The 26,728-nt window shown below is 40.1% G+C and overlaps 1 protein-coding gene across 8 annotated transcripts in view; it reads left to right on the top strand.

Moving 5' to 3' along the window:
- Positions 1-26,728, top strand: part of ush2a (Usher syndrome 2A (autosomal recessive, mild)) — a 188,645-nt gene that overhangs the window by 61,271 nt on the left and 100,646 nt on the right. For all 8 annotated transcript variants that reach the window (XM_086025800.1, XM_086025798.1, XM_086025799.1 and 5 more), the window contains 14 exons: positions 110-216; positions 561-684; positions 9,475-9,605; positions 12,793-12,919; positions 13,756-13,857; positions 14,063-14,251; positions 14,475-14,605; positions 14,702-14,981; positions 16,449-16,673; positions 18,250-18,330; positions 19,889-20,077; positions 22,087-22,227; positions 24,059-24,134; positions 26,387-26,472. In XM_086025800.1, the coding sequence (XP_085881926.1) occupies positions 110-216; positions 561-684; positions 9,475-9,605; positions 12,793-12,919; positions 13,756-13,857; positions 14,063-14,251; positions 14,475-14,605; positions 14,702-14,981; positions 16,449-16,673; positions 18,250-18,330; positions 19,889-20,077; positions 22,087-22,227; positions 24,059-24,134; positions 26,387-26,472 (1,989 nt within the window). The remainder of the gene's footprint in view (positions 1-109; positions 217-560; positions 685-9,474; positions 9,606-12,792; positions 12,920-13,755; positions 13,858-14,062; positions 14,252-14,474; positions 14,606-14,701; positions 14,982-16,448; positions 16,674-18,249; positions 18,331-19,888; positions 20,078-22,086; positions 22,228-24,058; positions 24,135-26,386; positions 26,473-26,728) is intronic.

A 26,728-nucleotide genomic window follows, 5' to 3' on the forward strand; every position in this document is an offset into this window, starting at 1 on the left:
GCCATATATAAATATTGACATTATTGAATACATTAGGTAAATGTGTGCAGTTTAAGCAGGTGGGAAGGGAGCAATGCATATATATATTTTAGTACTTATTTCTTCTCAGCTCCAACAGGGCTGTCCCCACCTCGACTATTCCCCGTCAATGAAAGCACCATTCAGATAGACTGGGATGTTCCGGTTCGACTCAACGGACCACACCCTATGTACCAGGTATGCAAACAGGTCAATATTTTCTGTTTTTGCAGGCGCAAACCTCACAGTAATTGTGGGAAACAGTAGTTCATTGCAGGAGGGATGATGTGTTTGTCTTTATCTCTAGCAGGACAACCCAGGTAAGTCTCAAGCAAATTTCAATCCATCCAGCGCAAACATGCACTTGAAGTCAAGCATAAAGTGTCTCAAATGGCCATCAAAGGTCAAGGTCATGGTGGCCTCGTGAAACACGCTCTTCCCCATAGCTCAATTATTCATGAGGCGATTATGACGATTTGAAGGCTATGTCTAATAAGGCCGGGAGTGTTGTCGTAGTCATTCAGTCATGTGTTTATTTCCAGGTGGAGAGGACAGACGTGTCTCTTTCTAACCCTCAAGGTCCTTTCAGCAGAGGTACCAGGTTCTCTGGCAGTAGTTACTACCAGTTTCCCAGTGACACCCTGCCCGTTAACACTGACTTCACTGGTAAGAATTCACATCCCGAATCACGCAAAATGTCAAGAGCTGACTATGCACAACATGGTTCAAGTGACAAAATTTTTTTAATTTTTTTTTTTTTTATGTCACATCACCCTTGTGAGGATAAGTCATATAGATAATAGATGGATGGATGTGTCATATCACATATAATACACGTGTAAATTAACAGTGCAAAAAAATCAAGATCTAGAAACTAAATTGGATTTGGGCCTTGTATGCTGCCTTTAGTTATGTTTTTGTTGCTGTTGTTGTTGTTTATATATATAAGACTAAGACTAATATATAAGTATGAAAATATATAAGACTAATTACTCTGCATTATCACAGTCTTCTCGTGACAATTCTTTAGGATGACTTCTGCAGTCATCTTAAAGGACAATTATCTTTCTGTTTACCGGCATCATTAGAGGGTTGAGCTGCTCAGCCAAACATGTTCTGCTTCATCTGAGAACATCAGCCAGTCTGACGCTCATAATTAATGACTGCTGATACTAATCAGTGCGATTCTAGCGGCAAAAGCTCTTCTGTGCCATCCGAAGCTTGTTCACTGCCATCGTATCACAACTTCGTCCTTTTGTTGTTCATATTTTTAACGCAGCGATGGGTATTTGACTAAATGTACTTGAAAAAATTAATGGTCAGTTTAACTGCCATATTTGAAACACGGTGGTGGAATCCACGCACCCATTCTGATGGCAGGTTAGGATTAGAGTGGATGTTACTCAACTTCCCATAGTTGATGTCATGTTTCACGTCTTTGGGCTGCAAACTTCTCGAGTCAGCCTCTGCTGGTAGCAGCCGAGTAATGCACTCTATTTTGCCTCAATTGCTTCAAGATTCAATGACTCCTCCACTGGCACTTGCAAAAAGGCGTTCGCTTCACAGTCACTCAAATAAAATCCCATTTCAGTGTATTGTGGAATATAGACCAACTAGTCTAGTAATGAAATCAGATAATCCCAGTTCCATGTGAAACGCTTAATATACAGACACTACTAAACCTGATTATTTTCTCGCTTGTGGCCTTTAAAAATTACTTTTAAAAAATATTTTCTTTTTCATCTGATGCTAAGCAACTAAAAATCACCTGATCAGGCTCGATTTCGACTAGTGATCGAATCAGCGCAACCCTTTAAAAGAACTGTTGCGCTGCGTACCTCACGTATATATGAGCTCCTCACCCAAGGTTCACCCTGTTCCGAGTGATCACTAGAAACCATGTTGTTATTTTTCCATGCATCTAGGTCTGAAAAAAATCTTCGCCTGTGCCTTTAGTCTTCTTCATAAAAGTTAATGGATCAAACAATCACTTTCAGACCGGATCCATTCTGGACCATCAATGTCTCAGCAGTCCTCAAACCATCACCCTCTTACAACCATCAATACTAATAGCATCATCTACAGACAATTATTCCCATCGAAGCACACGGAACAGCGAACAAATCAAAGCCAAATTGGATTATGAATGTAATGCAGTGTAATGCCCCCTCGAGAGTCAATTGATCACAGAGGAGAGAGTCGTCAATCGTTGATGCCTTGCGGAAACCAAGCAACTCTGCGCACTGACAAGTGCGATGTCCCATTTGGGCGGCTCCTCAGAGCTACTATGCCCCACTCTGAAAACAGCAATACTTTTTGGGGGAATTTCTTATATTGTTCATATAGTCTGATGATCTCCATTTCAAATAGGGGTAGGGTCAATACCTTGCATGCTAAATCTCTGTTGAAAAATATTTACAGTATATTCTTTACATCTGTGCTCTGGCCTTTGACATCCAGTTATGGCCACCAAAAGATTATTTTTATCAGAGTAGGTTGTTTTTTCAAAAGATGCTGTTGTTGTGAGCACGCTTCCATGAAATGATTCTTTTCATTTGTGATTAATGATGCTTCTTAATCCTGAATGAATCCGGGGTACTAAAGGTTAGTATGTACCACACTGAATCTTACTTTAGCTAAAAGAGGATTATAAGTAGATGCAATTAGTGCACTGATATGAATACCCACTAAGTGCTTGTTTCCATAAATGCATGTTAGTCCATTCGTCTTTTCTATGATGCATCTCTACATAAAATTCCAATGATGTGACTTCCTACTTGTACTTTTGTCGGTGAAGGAATATGTGTGGCATACATTACACTGAGAGAAATAATGGATTTAAATGGACACCGGCTTTAAAACAGATTATGCAGTTCTCTCTCCTCATTTGTATTTCTTCGGGATTGGAGCCTGAAAGGGACTGATTATAATGCATCCTCATATTTCGGCTAATCCAGATGCATTTCTTCAGCCTTCATTAAATGAAGAGAAATGAAAGATCACAAAAATTGGTTATGCCAAAAAATAAAAAAAAATAAAAATAAATAAAAAAAATAGAAAGATTGGATGCCGGAACAAAATAGACTTGGATCATTTCCAGTCACGTTTAATACAGTACAGTCTTGAAGCACCACTGAGTGACTGAGCAGGAAAGAGGGAAATGTTAAATGATACAAATTATTTTTCCCTAATTAATATGATTGATTGCCAGGCATTGATGTTGAGAGGAGAGGGGAGAAATGTGTGAAAGGAAAGTTTGCACAGACATCATTAGTTTTTCCCCATTTAAAGATTAATCAGAAGAGGCTGGGCTCTTTAATTCTGTCATTTGTATATTTAATGGGCTGCAGCAGAATCTATGGGTGTAATTAGCTAGCTGCCGCGCTCTCATTAATACGCCAAGCTCTGATTAATGCCAGCAGAGAGCTAACATGACTGGAGTTATTCAGGTTATGTTGGCTAGATGATTACACACAACCTCGTCCGTTTACCCAGACAGAGAGAGGAGAAACATTTAACAACAGAGGAAACAATACAAACAACGAAAGTATTGAATCGATATTTGAAAATCTCTAGTTGTCGCTGAAATATTCTGGAAAAATTATGATGATCTCCAGTGGCATTTTTTAAATTCAAAAGTAAATGTGAGTATTGCAGCATTGCTGCGGGTCAGAATTAGTATTTTGAAAACACACAAGGAATTTTTCTGCGGTCCTTTGCACCACTCCTACTACAATGAAATGACATAAGGACGTAATATGTAAGCACAGAGTCGTTAAGCAATGTAAGGATACTATTAGCGTGGTCGTACCGAACATTGACAGCTTTATAAATGATGCAGAGAGTCTTAAAGGAATATAAAGTAAACAGTACTGCGATAATGGTGATACAATAGATATACTGTAAAGAATTAACAGACTCCCAAGCATTTCATGCGAGGATCATTTTCTCATGACGTCCCCGTAAAGAGTACAGTACCTGCTCCTTTATACCCCTACCTCGATGGCTATTAAAATTAGCAGCGTTTTTAGACAGGCGCGTCACAACAATCTTAAGCAATCATACTTTTTTTGTAGGTTGGTTCTTACATTTTTCAAGCCCTGTTTCAGCCGTTATTCATTACGGCATACCATCTCACTTTTACTTTCGTCTGCAAAACCACTGACAAATAATAGGAGAGATCACTCTCACCTGGTTATACGTGATGTGTTTTGCTTCGCATAGATTTTTGATTGTGACCAAAGGAAGTGAACTCCATTATAGATATACAAATTGAATTTAGGCTTCGGTGTCTTGCCCAAGGACACGTTGACAGCGCACAGTCCACCAGCGACCCTTTGGACCCGCTCCACTAACTGAGGCACAGCCGTAGTTGTGAAAGCACCCTTAAACGCAGAGCTCCCAGATACTTTTGACTAGACTGTGATAAGTCTTTTCCAATTAGCTGAATCCTTGTCGAAAATACTTCAGCTGATTTTGAGTGTGTGCGTATGTGTGTGTGTGTGTGTGTGGGGGTGTGCGTGTGTGTGTGTTCCTGTGTGTAGCGCAGACTGCTGTCATGATGTGTGCTCAGGTCTGTTTGTTGATGGCTCCAAAGTGGTTGTCAGTGTGAAGTAGCACAAGTCCTGGGGGGAATCCCAGGGAAGTAATGCTGAGCACGAGCAGAGTGTTACTTAGCTGCTGTACATTTGGACCATCCTGAGCATGTGTTGACAGGCTGTCCTGCCCTATCTAGCATATAAAACACACAATCATTTTAATACACGCGTCAAATGTTTAATTGGTATTACAAAAGCAGGCAAAGCATTTATTTTGAGTGAGGACTGATAGATTTGTTGAATAACAATATTCCTTAATTACCTCTGCAAAGGAGGTTTTTGTGGCAGGATTGTGCAAAAACTTCCACCTGTTTCTACAACACAATGTGTAGGAGTGGGGATGCAGACGAATGAACTAGCAAATTTTCTCACTCAGCCATATATTTGGGCATATACCGATACAACATTTTAGAGACCCCCCCCCACACCAAATATAAGTAGTTTGTGGTTTATGAATTCATCTGAGTTTTTTTTAGTGGAGGACCTATGGAAAAACTCGTCTATTTGCGATTTTCTGTGACATGGCAAAAAAAATGTGAAAAATATTTCATTGTATTGGCGTGTCTCCTAAATTGAACAAACTGTTACCATCTGCCGTAACCATGCCCCAAAAAACATAAAATTAGTTCAGCGCACAGCCAAACTTACACCGGAGAAAGTTATTTGGTGTTTAAAAGTTCCGCCAAGACACTCATTCACTCGCACTGCTCCCAGTCTTCGACATGCTCATCAAATCAGAAATATAACAGCAGCCGGGTGAGTGACAGCCAGGGCAAGAGGATAGATAAGATGGTGGCGCCTGTGTCTGCTTTGGCTCACATTAGGTTTGCCAAACTAGGACTAAATAGGGCATCGATCCCAGAGGAATCCATAACAACAGCTTCGCGGAGCGCCACTTCGTACTATCACTGCGAGCATCCAGCACTTTCAGGTCAGTAAACACTGAAGTGCTAACAGCTCCACCACTCGGACGCAGTAGCCTAGGAATCTGCAGTTTCTCACCAGTGCAGGCCGTCCCAGCATCTTGGACATGGTCGTAATTGCTAAGATTTGTTCTGCACTCAAACTTTCCTTTTTTTTTTTTTTTTTTCACCAGAGTGCAGTAATTATTCATCGTCAGAATTGTTGACCTTAACGTAAGGAGTAAAGTACGTTTAATATCTGCTTGCTAAGATGTTTCCTGTATTTTTAAGGCTACAGCTATATTTGAAAATCTTTACAGCGGGAATTAACCCAAACACATTGTTTTTCAAGAATATGTTCCCCGCTGGCCCACCAGTTGAAACACCAGTTGAAATGACCAATCACGGCTGAGCTTCAGAAAACAGGTCAGCCGTGATCGGTCGTTACCTGAGCCCTGAGCAGTTGTTGTGTCATTTTCAGTCGACAGAAGTGACAAAATGGCCGCCCCTAGAGATGACTACAAGAGTGGATTAACTCTTATTCCACATACGCAATATTAATCAGAATGCCGTGTTTCAACTAGTGGGACTACATAGAAGATATTCTTGAAAAAAATATGTGTGGGTTGACTTTCAATTTAAATTAAATTTCAGCGTTTTTGGATCATAGATTTATTTATTAATATAGGCAATTATAATCACTATTACGGAAACATCACTTATTCAAGGAAACTGAATTTAGTCCATGAATAGCGGAGGTTCCACTGTAATAAATATATTGTCAGATTTATGTCTGGCAATGTCGATCAAAACAGACCATCGCAGTATTATCTTTTTAGAGGCAAAATGTATTACACAGTTCTCGGATCCCATTAGACTACAAATGTACCTAATGCAGAGTCAGTATCAGGAAACAAAAATGTTGGTGGCGGGGTTTAGGATGAAAATGAAAAATAAAATAAACTGAAATGCAAAAAAGAAAAAAATATATATGTAAGACAGAGCGAGAACTGCTAAAGGGGTCAAGAAGAAAAGGGAGGAGGTTAAAAGCAAGGGGAAGAGATCAGGAGAGTGTCGGGGAGAAGGTTAAAGGGGGGTAATGTAATGTCAGGTATCTGTCATGACTTCACTCTTCTTTGCACTGACAAGGTCACCAATGTAAATGACACATGCCTGCTTGATGCACACAGCGCATGTTCAAATGCGAGGAGTTTTTGATTACGTATTCAATGTATATTGTGCACTCTACAAACACGTGACTATAAAACCTTCAAGAGAGAAACAAGTCAGTAAGGACATCACATAGTCAGCATAAACATAATTTTATCTTTGAATGAAGTAAAAACAGCCTGTCTGAACTTTCTTGTAAGGTGCATTATATTTAACATGATAGGGAAAACATACGTTTGTTGTTTTCCTGTTTTAATGCAGTTCAATATTGAGTTCTGTAGATGAATTGATCACAACAAAAGGCCCAGTTTTAAAACTTTAAAATTAGATACCTCTACACAGCCTACTTAGATTAGTAGCGGTACTATAAAAAATATGCCTTTACAAAAATAGCAATATTTAGCTTTATTTGATGATGTCAAAGAGGTATTCCTATGACAATAGGTTTAGAATTGTAATCGCGCTGGTATGAACCTGCACTATTTAAGGCTGCAGCCAGTGAGAGAATGTTCTTTTTCAGAAAAGTGTTAAAACTAGAAATGGTAAATCTGCATTCATCTTGATGTGTCCATGTAACCATTTGACTTTGCTGCATGGTAAGTGAATTCACTCGTAATTATTTTGCTAACAGCAGCGCCTGGTGAACCCTGAACTTTTTGCATTCAACATTTGAGAGCTTCCCACACTTCTGTTCCCTACAGGGAGACATGTGCACACATTGGTAGACGTACCCATGAAGCTGTAGACCTAGTAGTGGATTAAGATTCAATCTCAGATCCGTTGGTACATGACAGCACAGCATGCTGGAGGAATCCTTGTGTGTGAACATGTGTCAAAGAGAAAGAAGAACTATTACTTTTGAATGAGGAAGTTTTATGCGGAGGAAATGTACATTTATGTCTTGGATCCAAATTCACACAAATTTAGTCAACATAAAGGACTGTGAAACAATCATGCTGAAGTCTTATCACATTTTGCACATGCGTATTATAGTAGCACATAGCCAAGCAACATTTTAAGGAACTACAGTGGAACTTCTAAATTCAAATACCCCTGAAGTCAAACATGCAAAACGGCGGCTCTACATCCCCAGAAGCACACTGTCCAAGCAAAAAACTAATAAAAAATACTGGGAACTCTTGTTTGGCGTGAAGGCATTGACAAAAATAAAGAAACCACTCTATGTACTGCTCCAGGTTGTGCCTGCTATAACATGACAACAGTATTCACTATCCTTCCAATATGGAGACTTAGCCATGAAGACCGAAGTGTTGTGTTTATAGTATGTGTGTCACGGGTACGAGTACAACCCAAACGCAGTAAACCAGACCACAGTAATCGTTTGTAATGACTTTTAATTTCCACGATCCACTGGTAACACAGTAGTGAAACTCACACTGCAATGTCATTGCAGCAAAACACCAAACAGCCACAGGGACGGGCAAACCAAAAGCAATAAGGACCAAGGCAGAACTCGTAGCCAACGGGGTGAGGTGATTTCCAAGAAAATGACTAGGCATGGGGGTCAGAGGTAGGCAGCCCAAATGATCCAAATGAGAGTACTGGAGAGTCTTGCACGAGGGTGAAAGAACAATTTGACAAAGAGTAAGAGAACAGGAGAGGTTTAAAGGCCGCCACACACTGCGGGATGCTTTCGAATTCAACTAGAACACGACCGTCTGGAAAAAAACGACAGTTGGCCACTCACGTTCTCTCATTGGGCGATTTAGCAGACGGACAATGCGCGAGCCATCTATCACGGTTCTGAGGCTCCTCATACAATATGTTGTACCTTGTCGCTTTTTTTAATCCATAAAAAGACAGACTCTCATTCAATATTCAAGATGCAGGTTGCTATAGAAAGAGGACATGGGCGAGAATAAAGATGGAAAAATGGGTATATATTGAAATGCAGGCCTCGCTCCCATTCATTTGAAAGTAACTGCCGCGGAACATATGCTCCTCACATATATTTTTACCACAGACGTCGCTATGTCATCCACAGGTACATATGAAATTATAAATATGGTTAAGTATTGTTGTAAAACACAACGTGCACTCTGTACATTATGCTGTATTTCTATTGTTTGGTGGCCCATGGTGGGCGGTTATGTCCCGCTCGCTTACAACCCGGATATTGATTTTTAACCTGTGTTAAAAGTTTCCTTGCATTTTGATTGGCTATAATTTGCAACGTTCATGTACAGTAAGTGTAAACACCAAACAAAGTTTCTTCCAAAGCAAACAGTTTGTGGGCAAGCACTGTAAAAGAGAGGATTGTATGAAAAGTGATGTGATGCTATTGAGGTGGAGAAGAGAAGCCAACAATATTTGGAGGATTTTGGTTTTACAGATAAAAGCAAGAGATTACAAGTAGGATCTGTTAAAATAGTGGAATCAAGTCTGTCCTCTGCGGCTCGTCCTCGGAGCTTCATGTTTTCCCAAAGTATCTTTAGGGGTAAGATTATCCTCGAGCAGTTGGCTTATTGAGAAAATGAAGTCTGCTTAGAGGTATGGTGTAATTGGGATATCATGAAGTTGATGGTGATGTAACAAGAAATATAAATAAATGCTTATGGAAAAAATGCAAAGTTAATAGTAGATAATTGTGTTCAATAGTCTTAATCTAATAGTTGTAATACAGTTTTAGAATACTAAAAAAACAAATTGTTGTGACGTCTCAATGTGGTTCAAGTCACACAACACAAAATGAAATTTTTGTAGTAGACAATACATTTACTATGATATCACACAACTCTTACTGTGTTCATCTTACTTTACTTCAGGTGTTGAATTGAGTTTCAAGACTTACTCTCCAGATGGTTTGCTGCTCTGTGCCCTGTCTGATGGAAGTCAAGAAGAATTTCTGGCTATTCAGATTAAAAATGGACGTCCCTACTTTTTGTTTGACCCTCAGGTATGGACACTTTTTTTTCTCTGTCTACACCATCAAGAATATGCCAGTAAGGGAGAACTCGTGTGTCATTTAAATATCAGACATTCTGCTTTTACAGGAAGAGAATAAGACGTATATGTTGAGAGGTGTTAAAGGGGAAGTCAACCTAAACATTTATTTTTCCAGAATATGTTCAATGCAGGCCCACTAGTACAAACACAGCATTCTGATTAATATTGCGTTTGTGGAATATGAGAAATCCACCCATTTCAGCTAGCTCAAGGGGCGGCCATTTTGTCATTTTTGTCGCCTGAAGATGATATTGAAATTGCTCAGGGTTCAGATAATGACCAATCGCGGCACACCTCTTTTCTGAAGCTGAGCCATGACTGGTCGTTATCTGAGACCTGAGCAACTTCGATGTCATCTTCAGACGACAGAAGTGACAAAATGGCCGCCCCTTGAGATGGCTAAAAGTGGGTGCATTTTGCTGCTTAATTTATACAATATTCCACAAACGCAATATTAATCAGAATGTCGTATTTCCATTATTCGGCATTGCATAGAACATATTCTGGAAAAAAACATGTTGGGTTGACTTCCACTTTAATGTAACACTTGGATTATTATTGTGGTTGTAATTTGCAGTGGTGTACAACTACACTCCATTATACCAGAGTATCTAATGTTTAATATGAATAACATGAGCAAATCTTGTTTGAAAGAGCTTTCTAAATTCTTAACCATAGAAAACTAGTCACACAAGTAATAACAATTTCATCAGTGTGCATTTAAGAAAATGTACCATAGTTTAAAATCTAATTCTGCTCACTTGAGATCTTTGCTCACCTTCAACAGTCTTTTTTTTTTTTTTCTGATCCACCTCCTCTCCACTCTTCTTCCGTCTCTGTCTTCTCTCGCCCGCTCTCATCTTATAAATGTGATCTGTAGCCCGCTCATTGCGTTCTGTCAGGGAGATGGAGCGAGGGGGGGGAGAAAACTTTAAAAGTGTGTCAACGTTTGAATTGGACTGCAATTAACTCATTCCCTGCAGTCACCACGCGTGAATACCAATTGCAAGCTAATTAAGCTTTGCACCCTTGCGCGCGCGCACACACACACACACACACACACACACACACACACACACACACACACACACACACAGCCTCTCTTCCCTTATCCATCCTTACAGACACATGTAGAGGGGTTGAGGAGTCAATGACTTGGATGATGAAAGCAATGATAGCAGATGATTGCACATATTTCCATGCGGTCACCATCTAATTAGGCTCTCAAACAAAAGCATGCATACAGCACATGCATATATCCCTTCGTCATCAGTATCCATGCAGTACTTGTAACCAAATGTCTTTATCAAATTGTAGCTCAAGTATTAGTTATATGCTGCTGTATGCATGATGGGGGGGGGGGGTGTCTTCTGCAACTCGGCTGACTCTTTTGTTTAGGGTTAGTTTGGGATAATTAACTGCGGGAGTAGTCTCATGGTTTATTGGTGTTCCCCTAGATACATCCAGCCTGGCCCATTACTTTTCCCTATTAGCCTGTTGCGCTAGCCTAATGGGATTAGTAGTGCACGGTGTGTAATTTAGCATGATGCAGGCAAGTGATATGATTATGAAGGGCCTACATGACAAACATGGCGTACTACAAAGTATGAAATACCTGCTCACTGTGCATTTACACACGCACCCACCGATGTTAGATTTCGGCTGACTACCAGCATCCCTCTATTCCTTTGGAAATGGAACGTAAGCAGAAAAAGCACACTAGCGTTTCAAATATTTTCAGATGCAAATTAATCATCATCAGCTCCATTTAGAAAAACAAAACAGTGATCCATTAAAGGATGAGCAAAATCAGTTTTATTTGTATTTCCAAATTGAATCAAACCGTCGCCCTTGTGTTAATTAGACAAGCAGTGTTTTAAGTAATCTTTAACATGTTTTACCCTCATGCAAGTGTAAAAAAGAAATACTGCTAATATTGCTAATCCAGCGATCCATGCAACAGATGGCAATAAGTGCTTTGGTGAACAAATTAACACCAATGTCAGTGTATTACATGTTCGCAGGTGTTCTTGTTGATTTCTGTAAAAGTCTTTTAGAATGATGGCTTTTGATGTTCCAAGCTGTTGCTCATCGTCAGTTGTTGGTTACGTCACAAACAGTTGATTAAGACAGTGTGATTGAAACTATTGATCCTTTTGTCGTCTGATTTCACATTGTAATATTTTAGGCCTTAATCTATCACGTAGAGCTCGGGCCGCAGCGCAGTTAATTCGTGTAATGACTTACTCAAGGGCACCAACAGTGAGGGTTGTTTAGCATTTGTTGAGTATTTAATTGGCATGAATTTGGTCTGGTTGTGTCTCCCATTAAAAGAGTGAGGGTGAGACAGAGCACCTCTCCCCCTGCTGTCTTGTTAAGAAGAGCCAGCTAGCGTTGGTTGTAAAGATGCCAGAGGCTGATATACTTTGGCATTCATACATTTATTGATCCCATCATTAAATCTTCATCACTGTTTGTGTGGGCCTCTGTGCTGTCAGTGAGTTTTTTGTGAGCTTTTACTGATCTGGTGCTCATGTTTTACTACATTACTTGTCTCTAACTTACTAAAAGCTGATCGCAATAATGATGTCAGACTTAATGGAGACATACGTCTTCAGCCACACTGAAGTGCGCTTATGGTGATTTTACATGTATGAACATTGATTGCAATTTCCATTTACACTATTGCCTAACCAGGGCTCGACAGTGCGATCATTATGCTCGCAAATGCTCCCGTTTTTTTCACTGTGTGCTGGAAAACATTTCATCTGGTCGCACAGCGCGAGTGCATGTTTTAATGCTCGTACCGGACCGGGACATACTGCGAAAGCGCTCCAACTCTGTGTCTGTCTGTCACAATGCACACAGGAGGTTGAACGTGCGTCAGGTTAAATCATTCCTCGATAGATAAATATCCAAGTCTGGATGTGCACTTTGCCACGTTAACGGCCATCTAACTTCAAGTTTGTGTGTGCCTAATGAGCAAAGCAGCCAGCTAACAGCAAGATTACTGATTGGCTCCTGTTTTCCCCAACGATGTGATTACAGTATACACAGCTGTTTTACTTTTCAGCCTCTTATTCAAGAAGTTGTTGGATTACAAAGCAATTTTTTCTTTTTTTTCTGCTTGTGTGTAGGGCTCAGTGGTGGCTGTGAGTGCACAAGGGGACGGGGGGCGCCGCTACAACGATGGAAAATGGCACCACATCATAGCAACAAGGCGAGGGGCCGTGGGAACAATCGTTGTGAACGATCAATACAAAGGTAACACATTCATACTGACCGCTGCATGTATCGCCTGTTTGCGTGGGTGCGTAAATGTTAATGCAAGTGTCCATACATGCAAGTCTGTTATTGTAAATAGCGTAGGATGTGGAAGTAATTGTATGTCTGCTTCATTGTGTGTAAACTTCCCAGTTGTCGAGGTATTAACCAGGTTAATCACAGCTACTCTTTGAGTAATCTGGGGAGGAAACTAGTGCTTTAGATGCACACAAACACACACCCACACACACACGCACACACACATAAAGTGAAACTCATTTGTCTGTCTTGCTCTCACATTTTCACTAGTATGTTAACAGCAACTTCAGTGCCTCGTGTCTTGTAACTCATTTAAAGTGAAGCTTATTTAACATTGGGGCTTGTTAGTGTTTAGCTTGCTAGCACTTTAATTTAAATGTATTTCATTGAAGAAATTAGAAGTACACCTAATTAGGAATGTGAATTCCATAGTTACTCATATTACAATATTACCACCACATAATGCAGACTACTTAGACCAGTTATGTCACAGTACAGTCATATGCACAAATATGCAGTATTTGGAGAAAATCATTGACGATTCATCACAATTTCTTTGCAACTGGAAAACTTTTTTATGCAAATTATGCTTTGGATACCAACCTTCTCTACGTATTTGGACAACAGAAAAGCGTAATATTGATATTTGATGATTATGTATCGACTCATTATCATTTGAGAAAACTATATGAATTCTTTAATGCAGTTGATGCCCTTTAAAAAAGAAGAAAAAAACATGTTGCTCAGGTGTTTGTATTTGTTATACTCACACTCACACACATGCTCTACTATACCAGGCAGTTCTTCAGCTTCCAGTGGCAGCACTATAATTGGTGAAAATACAGGAGTGTTCATTGGAGGACTGCCGGAAGATTTAGCTCTGCGACGGAAAGATTCTGGTGAGTCAAACTCCAGCCTCTCTTGGAATAATTAACTAATTAATGAAGTCATTGTGTCCTTGGAAACATCTGCTCATTCTCAGGTCAACTCTTGAATTGCATGCTGAACTTGGCTGCATATTTTAGGCATAGAACCCACGTTGTAAAATCCTTTTAAGAGTGACAGGTAACTTTTTTTTTTTCTTTTCTTTTCTCTGCCCACCAGGGGCTGCCCGGCTGATGCGACAGGGTTTCTCTGGTTGCCTTAGAGACGTGCGCTTCAAGATGACTGACAGCCCCTCGGAGCAGTGGAGATCTCTGGACTGGACAAAAGCCACAAATAAAATGTCAGCCTATGAAAGCTGGGAGGGATGCCCCATTCATACTGTGGAGGGAGCCCATTTTCTGGGTCATGGTAGGACAATGTTGATTGTTGTTGGTAATGGTACGGATTTGGATCTTGAGTGATGTTATCGTACTTGTCTTTTTAATACTTGGGGAAGCAGAGACGTGCAGGGCAGTAGTTTATTAAGTGGGCATATCACATTTAATTTTCCACCATGAGTTTTGAATGTGATCCGTAGGTGAGTATTTAGTTTAGCTGCTAATGTTTCCATGCTATTCAATCTTGCATTTAGGTTACCTGGAGTTAAACAGAGATGTGTTTGGTGGAGGAAATGACTTTGACATCGCAATGGAATTTAGAACAGACCAACTTAATGCGCTTTTGCTCTTTACGTACAACACACAGACTGATGACTATTTGCTGGTAAGTTGTACCTCATTGAAATATGACTTAAAATAGATCAGATATCTAAATAATACCCAACATTGTGATATTTCTTCTGTTAATGTGTATGTTTAGGTAGAGCTGAAGGCCGGTCTCCTGTCATTCTTTCTCTCCACCGGAGGTCAAGTGACTGAGCTTAGCATGTGGGCGGGGCTTAGCTACTGCAACGGAGACTGGAAGCAGCTCTCACTGGCGAAACGCAGCACACTCATCTCGGCCGCTGTCGATGACTGGGCAGAGGAGACAAGGGGAGCCGGAGCAGCGGGGAAGCTTAGGGTTAACTCCCCATTATACCTGGGTGGGGTGCCTCCTCAACTCAAACACAGGGCTCTGGATAGCCACAGTCACAGACACGGTGAGATATATGTATGCCCCAAAGAATCGGACAAATTAGGTCACAATTATATAGTTTTATTGGGGTCTCTTTCAGGGTGTGGTGTTCAAACTTTCTGTTCGTTTTTCTTTAGCTTATCCAAGTGGACACACATGATACATAAGAGATCTGCATATCCAGTAGAAGTAAAAATAAATCTAAAATAATAATGCTCAGACACTAGACAGGCATTAATTAACTAATACATATGAGTGACCCGACTTATGAGTTTTTCTGATTAATATTGCGTATATGGAATATAGCAAAATCCACCTTTTTTTAGCCATCTCAGGGGCTGGCCATTTTGTCACTTCTGTCAACTGAAAATGACATCATAGTTGCTCAGGTAATGACCAATCGCAGCTCACCTGTTTTCTGAAGCTGAGCCATGATTGGTCTTTATCTGAGCCCTGAGCAACTGTGACAGAAGTGACAAAATGGCCGCCCAATGAGATGGCTAAAAGCAAGGGGATTTTGCTGCTTATCTCATATTCCACAAACACAATATCAATCAGAATGATATTTAGTGTCAAATTAAACATAAAACAAAGAGAATTATAAATTGTCTGTTTCAAACAATTCTGCCCCCTGTATCTTAATGTTAACACATAATTGAAAAAAACTTAGATGTGCTGAGAGTTAGCAAGAATAGCTATGGTGTTATAACACTTTACATAATAGATATTTGAACAGAAATGGTGAAGCAACACAAGTAGACAGACCATATTGCAGTAATTACAGGTGTATGTTCTTTATCCTCTGCGAAAAATGACCAACTATTGCATCTTATTTACTTAAGGAGCATGGTGGCGATTCTTCATTTCATTCATTTGTGTGTATGACTGTATTATACTGCCCCCTGATGCATAAGGTGGGCACATCAGAACCAGCAGTACATTGAATTTAATTGAAGCATTAAATAATGTTGCACAAACTGCTTAATTTTTTACATCTGTTTTATAATGTTATTACAGGTTGTTTTTGGATAGTCCAATATCATGGAGTGCACATTACACTTTTTTGAGAGGTGGCCAGAACATATTAATTTCATTTCCCAATCACAAATTTTAATTTTATTCAAATCACAAAGTTGAATTGGGATATTTCTGTCTTGAGTTACGAGTTTGCTCACGGAGCGAATTTACAAAACTTGTATCTTTAGGCACCACCGTGCATATATTATTGGGGTGTAAGTAGCTAAATCAATGGGTGTGAGCCAGTGAATTTCCGGTTCGATTGTGTAGCCAATGAAATGGTAAATATAGTTACATGGATAGAAAATTCCACTTGTAATTTTTTATGATAAACCAGGAGATTCAATTGATACCATGTGAACACTAGATGAGGTCAAGACTTGATGAACAAGGTACAATATTGCGACAGAAACTATTCTCATTTGGTTTTCTCCTTCCCCTCTCTTTTTCCCTTTCCCCCCGTCCACCCTCGCAGGCTTTGGAGGTTGCATAAGAGGCCTCACCATTCAAAGTGATAAAACAAGCCCTCCTGTCAGTCAACGTGTTAATCTCTCTGTAGCCCGAGGACGCTCTGTTAGAATCTACCTCGATGGCTGTCCTAACAGTGAAAGTCGTTACAACTGCAGGGGCAATGATTCAGTGTTGGCCTTCACTGGTAGAGAGACACATGCCTTTGATTACAGTCTGCAGCCATTCACTGGTAAGAATTGCAAATCATCTTTTTCATCAACTCTTTCTGTCTGACCCATAGACTGTATAAGATGAGTGCATTGGGGAAGTATGATGTCACAGTTGCCAACAATTACCAGAGACTCTCGTCTGTGGAATGTGAATGACTGCGGCCAACATGTGACGCATGTGGCATGCATATTTCAAGGTCACCAACTCTTTTGACAATTGCAGGTTTTATCTCATACATGTATTACATCAAAACAAATAAACTGAATACGAGGTATGCACTAAGCCACTCCAGATAAATGCTGTAGCTTTATGGGTTAGCGAGGCTGCCTTGGTCCTCTGAAAAAACATCTGAACATCAGGCTTTTTCAGCATGACATTGCTCTATAAACATTACTGAGAGCAGAGATTTACGTGGCTTTCACAGACAGGCCCGCACACATACACACATTTTCCAAAATTACACTTGACCTTGTGTGTGCTGTAGGCGGAGCGCTGCACTTTTTACTTTGCTGTGTTTTAAAATTGAAAATGCAAATTTGAATGAGTGGGGCAAAGTCAAGGTAAATGAATATGAGGCTCACCAAGAAGGCCACTGAATTCTGTCCAGTCAAGCGACACGAAAGGGAACTGCTCAACTTGTGCAGGGTTTCTGCCAGCAGAATGATTAATAATAATAATAATAATAATAATAATAATAATAGATATGTTTTCAAAAGAATACACACCTATGTGTGATCACATGCGTGGCACTTTTTCTGTCAGTTTTTATTACTAACAATCTTACAATATTTGTCAGGATCAAGGTATATGGCATCAGATTGGCATATAGTCTGAAAACATTTTTATTTGACTTGTCATCGACTAGCTTCTAAACATCTCAAACCTTTTCTCTTGTCTCATAAAGGGTATTATTAATGGAGGCTCTCTACTGTGCTCCTTAAACGACAAGTCATATGTTGTTTGCATTTGTGATGTAATTTTGCGTAAGATAGAAACATTTCTGTTTACTGGATAAAAGCTGTAAACAAGTCACAGTTTTATTAATCATCACTATACATTTAGGTACAATACTGTGCATTCAACAGATAAATTCCCTGTAAATACACAGTGGCTTCCCTCCTTGCTGCGCACTTAAGTTCAAAGTTTTGACTATTTTTGCTCAGTTTTGTCACTGAATGTGAGCAGATGAAAGTCCCATGCGCATCCCAATTATTCTTGTTACTTACAGTATCTGTCAGCAGTCACACCATCCATAAAACACCAGTGAGCCCATTCAATTAGCATCCATACATTTCAATGTCATAACACTGCCTCGATCATGTTTGACACGTGATGTAGTATCCTTTGGATCATGGGATGTTCCTCTCTAACATAGAGTAGGAATCCAGCACTTAATATGTACTTTGCTCTTCTGTTATTGAATGTTACTAATGGTTTGCATCTTGTCAAAATTCTGTACTCTATTTACAATCGTGAATGCGTAAATTTTGACGTTTCACTGAGATTGTCCCTAAAATCTGAATCATGCACTTTTTTTTTTTACTTTTTTTTATCCCAATCCTGAACCCATCCTGCCACGTGCATTCACACATAAGAATACTTGTACAGAATCATAGCTCTGGGTGCAGGAGGCTGGGCAGCGTCGCCTTGGCAGAGAGTGCGCAGCTGCGGCAAAGGTAAGACATATTGCTGTGTGTAATTTATTGACTTGATTTCCATTCACAAATTCTCCAACAAAAATGTTTTAGCCCTGCTGTGACTTGAGGCGAATAAGAACTACTCCCACCTGTTGGAGTTTCTCAAGAGATTTTGGATGAAAAAGCACTACATCTTGTACAATATGTGAAACTCATCCAGGGCTAGTGATATTACACGGGCCTGACACTACGAGAGATTGATAAAGCCACTATAAAGGGCATCCCAGTAAAAGGCTGTTAACCCAGAATGGCCCGCGTTCTCCCTTGTGTAATATAAAGCTGCTCATTAGTAGTGAACGATACAGTGGTAGGTCTGGTGTGCTGTGACCACGGAGAGGAATGGAGGGGAGGGAGGAAGGAAGTGCTAATAAATACATTAAGAAGCAGGAGGAGAGGCGCGGATGGAGGATTGAGAGGCAAAGGTGAGAGCTTATGGAGGGGGGACAGCGCGAATGAAAATGGAGGAAAAAGCTACAAAATGATTGAGTAATCGTGGCAGGAGTGAAAGTGGAGAAGAAGTGTTGGCACGGTGAGGAAATTACTCTTCAGTCGTAAAATAATTTGTGATTCTCTAGGTATTTTCCATTAAAGAAATGTATGTCAGACAGAAATGATAAAAGGTTTGCTTGACGCCGCAAAAAAACAAACAAACAAAAAAAAACGGTTCTACACTATGCTTAGTATTCTCTTAAAGTTGTTCTGCCCCACATTGTAAATCCTCCTGGACCAGAATAGGTGAAGACAAGCGACAGATGTACGGAAACACGGAGAGATGAATGAAGACGGGAAGTGAAGTGGATGAGGCTGTTTTGACAGTCGACGGTCCGACTGGCATCTCCCGAAAGGGAAGGAGAGTACGGCTGAAAAGGAGGGAGGTTGATTACAGTGAAATATAGCCCAGAATGAATGGGTGGCTGCATTAAATCAGCGCTGAAAAAGTTACTACTCTCATAAATACTATTTATGCTAATGGGAGGCATGATTTAGTGGGCCTATTAAAGCATGTAAAGATGGGGGAAGCTTTTACTTTAACCTCTTGTACTTCCAACCTGTTGTTTTGCCTTGTTTTGATATATTTTTGGTCTTTATTTTGCACATGAAAGTCTTACCCCACATTCACCACATTGTATTGCTCTGTGGAATATATGAATATATTTCCACTCTATGGAAAATGTTTTTAGACACACCCCTTAATTATATCCCACCAAGATAGATGAAACCTTAGAGTTCTTGAACCTCCCCTTTTTCATTTTATGATTGTTTTGAACACGCTCACATGGTGTGCTTTTTGCTGATTTCATTAATCAAGATTACGGTTTGATAAATTCTCTTTTAAATTTTCTTTTCAAGGAAGAATTATGATATTGTGGTATTCTACTCAAAATTTCCATTGATCAGTCAGGGGAATGATTGGCCCGTTTTACTTTACTTTTATTTGCTCCAATAATTTTAGCTACTCAAAAATACAAAAAAAACATGATGTACTTTTTTTATCACATCAAATACTGTAATTGGCTCCATTTCTTTCACTTCCTAGTGCAAAGCTCCATTCCACCCCCCTCCGCAGTGCATATTCTGAATGGCTTCAGTGCCGAGGTGAGCTGGGCTCCACCCATTGGTGATGTCAGAGGTGTGATTGACAGGTATGAGTTGCGGGCCTACAACAAGGAGCAGCCAGAGGTGCCGCCTATCAAAACCATACACCTGGCTAATGGAAATTTCACAGGTAAAAACAATTGAGTAATAATGAATATCTAAAATAAAAAATGTTTGGGTTTTGGGTTTCAACAGTTCTTACCTCCTGTTAGAGCCAGATAAATGTCTGGGTTAGAAATTGCAAATGAACCATTTTTCATCATTATTTTGTAAGTAATGATTTAGATATGATTTTAAATATGTGCATATAACTACACCCCAACTTTCACAAGAGTAATGTCGCCACTTTTTTTCCAGGGCATTTTTTTGTCACAACCTTTATTGCATATTGGCCCTCAGTAAAAACACATTGTCGCTGTCCTTTTCACACACTGCGCGGTCTTCTTGACAAACACAGACACTCTTCGTCCCATGCAAACCTGTTAATGTCTCCTTGGCGAGCCCCCAGCATTTGCAGACTGTCTTCGTTTGGAGCAAGACACTCAAGACTATCCCCATGATGTCATACCTTGGCATGGCTCCTTCCAACTCTCTCTCATTTTTTTGATCTTTCCTCGCTTCATCTTCAGCGCTGACGATGATGGTGACGCCGTCCGCTGCTGCTATTCGTCCCCAGTCTCGTCCACGCTTGCATGTCTCCAGGCAAATATGAAGATGAGCTTGCCCATCCCAGTCGTTCTCAGTGTGCTCTGAACGGCTCCATGTCCCCTCCCCTCGCTCTTTGCCAGACGTAACGTCCAACCGTGATAAGGTTTCTTGTTAATTTATGATGGCCTCGACATCTGACTGCGGAATCACACCAGCGGCTCGAAAACACAGAACGCAAATGAGGGTGTAATGGCAGTGGAGTGGGGCCCTGGCCTCTAATTGAATTAAAAGACGGGCGGCAAAGAGAGAGGGAGAAAGGCAGAGCGAGGCTCTATCAGACAAGTAGAGGTTGACTGAGGATGAGTGGGGATAACAGTGAAAAAGTGGATGGGGACAGAGAAAAAACAATAAAAAGGACACTCCACTTGCCAACTGCAGTACTTCTACATAGCAACAGCGTCACAGAGAGCTGATGACCAAAGTACCTGTTGACAAAAGCCTCAAGAAGACACACAAGGGGATGGTATAATGCATGCAGTTAAGCAGGCGCAAATTAGTTTGGTCATGTTAATTAGCTATTGACTGATACCTAATGTTTATATAAAGTATGTGTTTGCTAGTTACTGACAAAATTTAGTTAGTGATAGCATTGTGGTAAATTTGCTTAACAGTGTAGGTTCAGTTACTGCTAAGTGACTGTATGAATGGTTGTCAGTCTCAAGTTGTGCCTTGCAACTGACTCACGACCAATCCAGGATTTAGTCGAAGCTTCAGCGCCTCCCTGAAACTGAACAGGATACGCGGTATCTAAAATGGATGGATGGTGGATATATTTTATTATTAAAGAGAGAAGTCAACCCAAACAATTTTTTTCCAGAATATGTTTTATGCAGGTCCACTAGTTGAAATATGACATTCTGATTAATATTGCGTTTCTGTATTATCAGCAAAATGCACCCACTTTTAGCCATCTCAGGGGGCGGCCATTTTGTCACTTCTGTGGCTCAGCTTCAGAAAAGAGGTGAGCCGTGATTGGTCGTTATCTGAGACCTGAGCAACTTCGATGCCATCTTCAGTCGACAGCTAAAAACGGGTGGATTTCTCATATGCCATTAATCATAATGCCACGTTTAGACTAGTGGGCTCGCATAGAACATATTCTGGAAAAAATAAGTTTGGGTTGACTTCATTCTTTAAGCAAGTCTACTGTAAGAATGAACAATGTCAGTACTGCCGTGTGGCCTGTGGCACATGATACTATCTACACTTGGTGCTGTTGTTAGTAATGGGTACTCCTTAACAATATACATTACTTTTTTATGGTTATTATGAGCATTTATTTACAAAAACACAGTTAGGGTTAGGGTTGGGATCCATCCTCTGAGTGATCACAGGAACTCTAACGCCAACTTCAAAATAAGATATGTACATGTACTGTTAGCCTCTATGAAATTCACTGGTCAGTTTAAAATCAATGCTTCTCTCTTCCAGGTGTGTTGTCTGGTCTCACTCCGTCCACTCAATACATGGTCACTGTAAGTGCTTGTATGATGACCGGCTGCACAGAGAGTCTGGCCAATTACAACTCTGACGTCACTGACTGGAGGTCATTCCTCAAAACCCCAGAGGAAGGTACAACAGTGAGATGAACACACATTAACGGAACATTTCTTTCTCAGTTTATGAGCTGTAATTTGTCTGCTACTTTCTGAGCACTTCACCTTGCAGGCACACGTGTAGTGTGTATGCAGGCCCCTCCAAAAGTATTTGAATAACAATTCCTTTGTTTGTGTTGTATACTGAAGACATTTTCGATTTTCGTTTGTATGTCGTATTGTATAGTATATATTTTTTTATTATACACACACGTACATACTTATATGTATATATATATATATATATATATATATATATATATATATATATATATATATGTGTGTATATATATGTATATGTATATGTATGTATGTATATAAATAATTTGTGTGGTGCGTGTGTCTATGTATGTATATGTATGCACGCAAGCACACAAACTAACACACAAGAGGAAAGTAAAAAAAACAATGGCGCAAGAGGGAGTCGACAGATCCGAATGAAATAAATAGGAGCAGGAAAATGGAAGGGCTGAAGCAGGATTTAATGAAACTCTTTACAAGTGAGCAAAGGACACGTAGTATAGTTATGTCACTTTCCTGAGTGGCACAGTAAAGTACAGTTTTTTTTCTTCATTTCTTATTCTCTATATTAGTCTGCTGTGGGACTAGCATGCCTTGTTGGGGGGATAATGTGACAGTTGGGGTCAGCGCAGATGTAGAAAAAATCAATTTGAAGTAAAAGAGGGAAGAAATAAGATTAGTATTGATTCACCCAGAGTCTTGAGTTAAGATACTGAATGGTGTTAGAGACTGAACATATCCAAAATTAAAAACACACAAAATATTTTATTCACTTCCCCTAAAGCTCAGGAGTATTTTTCAACATTTCACAATTTTAATAATGGGACTTTGGGGATTATGTGATTTATTTTTATTTTTAAAACTCCATTGCAGTCGCCGCTTTCTTCTTCTTAAAGAGTATTCTGAAGTCGTATCGGTCTCAGGGATCAGATAAATTAAATACACTGTTCATTATACATATTTTACTTCCTTAGCTCTCGAGCGCATCAAAGTACTTTATATAGATACTGAAATTATTTTGTTGTATCATTCTGGACAAATACATTAGTTCAAATTGTTTATATATGTACAGGGTCCGACATTAATGGTGGCTCGGGGCCACCACATGACTGTCGTGCCACCTGAGATTCACTAATACTGGCAAGGCAAGGCCACAAGTACAAATTTCATGAATAAATGTGATGAAAACAACACATTCTTGCTTTATCTAATTCGTTTATTTAATCATCATTATAACCACTTAAATTGGTCAATCATCTTTGCTCTTTTTACCCAACGCAATAATGTGCTACATACTTGCAAACATTTTGGCCACTGAGCCTACACACTTCACTATTTCATCCACAGGCAGGCCTACATATGTACGTAATCATACATTTCATTAATTACAGTTTTGATCATATTATCTACATACAATACTTAGGAATGGAGCATGTGGATTTTTTTAAGTGGCTACCTTGATCTCTTGTCCATTTTGGCCGCTGAGACTACACGTTTCACTATCTCATTCACAGGTAGGCCTACAGGTATACATTTAAATTTCATGAAGTAGTGTTTTAAATCAGGGCCAGTGCCAGTAGGCCAACTCAGGAACTCTTTGTAGAAGTGCTGGTTGATTGCCTGTCCCATATTGAAGACAAAAACGTGTAGTTTTTAATTTGGGTTCGAAATATATCTTTTGTGACACCCGTCCCTGAACTTTTCTAACACACCTCCTATTTTCCCCATTTTTTTATTTGTTCATAACTATAGGGCTTATGAACATATTGATCTTTCTTTATTCTCAGCTCCTGATGCTGTTGCTGCTCCAACTGCCCTCTCATCCCCCTCGGCTCTTTACGTCACCTGGAAACCTCCAGCAAGGTAACGTGGACACCTTAATACACAGCGCCTAATTCGATGCAGTACACAACTTCATCTTGTTCTTTCATCTTACAGATCAGTGGCTTTCTGGGCATTTAATAGTTGGTTAAATATGTGACAACTGACACGCTGTGAACTCCAGTACTTTGAATACCACACATTACAGCTCAAACCCCCACCTAGGCCAAGCAATCCTAATTTGGGTCAGCGTCACATTATAGACTTTTATAGATGCGCAACTGCTGCATATGCTTGAATTTTGCCACCAATATTTATTCAATATTCTTAGATTGGGCGGTATAACAGTTATACGGTATCCTGCAGTGTCTAAAAATAGCAACGGTGTCACTTCCAACACAGTCAAATAAAAAACTGCAGCACATTAGGGACCTAACATCCATCCATCCATTATCTGTACCTCTTATCCTCACAAGGGTCGCGGGGCGTGCTGGAGCCTATCCCAGCTGTCTTTGGGCAGTAGGCGGGGGACACCCTGAATTGGTTGCCAGCCAATCGCAGGGCACACAGAGACAAACATCGGCACTCACAATCACACCTAGGGGCAATTTAGAGTATCCAATCAACTTACCATGCATGTTTTGGGAATGTGGGAGGAAACCGGAGTACCCGGAGAAAACCCACGCAGGCACGGGGAGAACATGCAAACTCCACACAGGGAGGCCGGAGCCGGGATCGAACCCACGACCTCTGAACTGTGAGGCGGACGTGCTAACCAGTCGTCCACCGTGCCGCCGGGACCTAACATATTAATAAAAAAATTTGATAGCACATATACATGTGTAGTTGTGTTTTCAACGCATTACTATAACTATTTAAAACTAATAGTAGGCTGTAATATTTCTTGTTACTGCAAGGGAATGACGTTCTGTTGTGCTCGAGAGTAAAGCTCAATCAGAAGAATTCCTTACTCCGGCAATTGACCAAGCAGAGTCGTTCACAGTAAAATAACGCTAGCAGAAGCTAGTCAGTCTGACGGAATGAACGCCTTTGTAAACTGCAACGCATTTTCAAACCAACACATTTGGGTTGCGCGCGAGTATAAAGGCAAACTGCATCGGCATTGCCGCAGTGAATTACACGAGGGCAGCCATAAAGAAGCCGTAAGTTATGTTGCCGTTAGCTCGTCTGTGTGTTTTTAAAAAAAAAACGAATTTGTGGCTTGGTGAATCACTTTGGACAACATATGGTGTCGATCAGCCATGTCCAAAGTCGGCAAATGCGGCCCGTGTTCAAATTTCCACCAGCCCGCCCCCGCTGTCATATAATTAATAATGTGTGGCCCGTCAGTACTGTTGGCCACAGTAGAAAATACACATGTACGAAAAATAATTAATTTTTTTTATATTACTCTCTGGTGGTTTTGGAAATACACTCTGAGCTTGCCCTGCCTCTCCAAACACACCGCTCTCAAAGTCGTGTTAGGTGTCGCTACATGACCTTTGTATGGCCCTTTCCAGACCATTTACAAGAGACTGTAGTGAAGAAAAAGAATGTTGACAAAGTAGGGGTGTTGCTTCCAGGACAAGTGGAAATTGGCAGATTTTTTTTTCACTTTTTCATAATAAAAAACAATTGTGTTTGCCTTGTTCGCTAAGCGACTGTGGCTGTTATCAAGGAATTCAATATCAACAGTCACTACTAGACGAAACATGCAAACTACGACAAGGTGACTGGTAAGGAATGCCGTGAAAAATGAAAGCAATTGAAATCTGACTGTCCCCGCACATTTTCGCCCCACCAAACCTGGCCACTTTGCAAAGTTTGGACAGTGTTGATAAAGCACTATGAAGTGCATTTCATTTACCATTTACTATTGTGAAAATTGGATATTTCTTTTTTGGGGCACTAAAACGTTAAAAGGTAAATGAAAATGAAATTCTTAAATTAGTGACAGTATTACCGTACACCCCGGTATAATGAGGAGACCGTAAAACGGTGACAAAATTTGAATACCGCCCAACACTAAATTATTGGGTTCTTGTTAGTAAATAAAAAAGCAACAATAAAATTATGTTTTCTTGGTGGCGGTAATGGCAGAAACGTTAAAATATAGTACACTATACTGTATCCTTTCATCTTCTGCTTGCATTTTTTTCAACCTTCAGATCATTTTCGCTAATTTATGAAGAATAATTTTATTGCATATAAAAGCCAATATTTTATACAGTATTAACTACTGAATAATGTTCTTAAATAGCCCCCATCTGCCCTTTTTTTTGTGCCACTGATAGGCCCAATGGTGTCATTACGGAGTACCGCCTCTATCAGAATAACCAAATGGTCTACAGCGGAGAGGAGGGAAACCACAACATTACTGGTAAGCGGAGAGCAATAATGCATGTGTTTGAGTACGTATGCATGTCTCAGCCTCGGGACGCAGCCTTAGTGTAAAAAGAAAAAGGGGGGAAGAGTGGCGAAAAGCAAAATGGAGAAGGTTATTTGCATTTGAAAGAGCAGAACGAGCATCGCTGTTCGTACCCTGGGAATAGCACTTTAAAATACACACACTTGAAACTGCGGCAGTGGAGAAACAAAGAAGACTACATAGTGACACAATTGCCAACACACAATTT

Source organism: Filicampus tigris, chromosome 3 (assembly GCF_054856515.1).
Source record: "Filicampus tigris isolate MCC_2025a chromosome 3, RoL_Ftig_1.0, whole genome shotgun sequence".
NCBI classification, from domain to species: Eukaryota; Metazoa; Chordata; class Actinopteri; order Syngnathiformes; family Syngnathidae; genus Filicampus; species Filicampus tigris.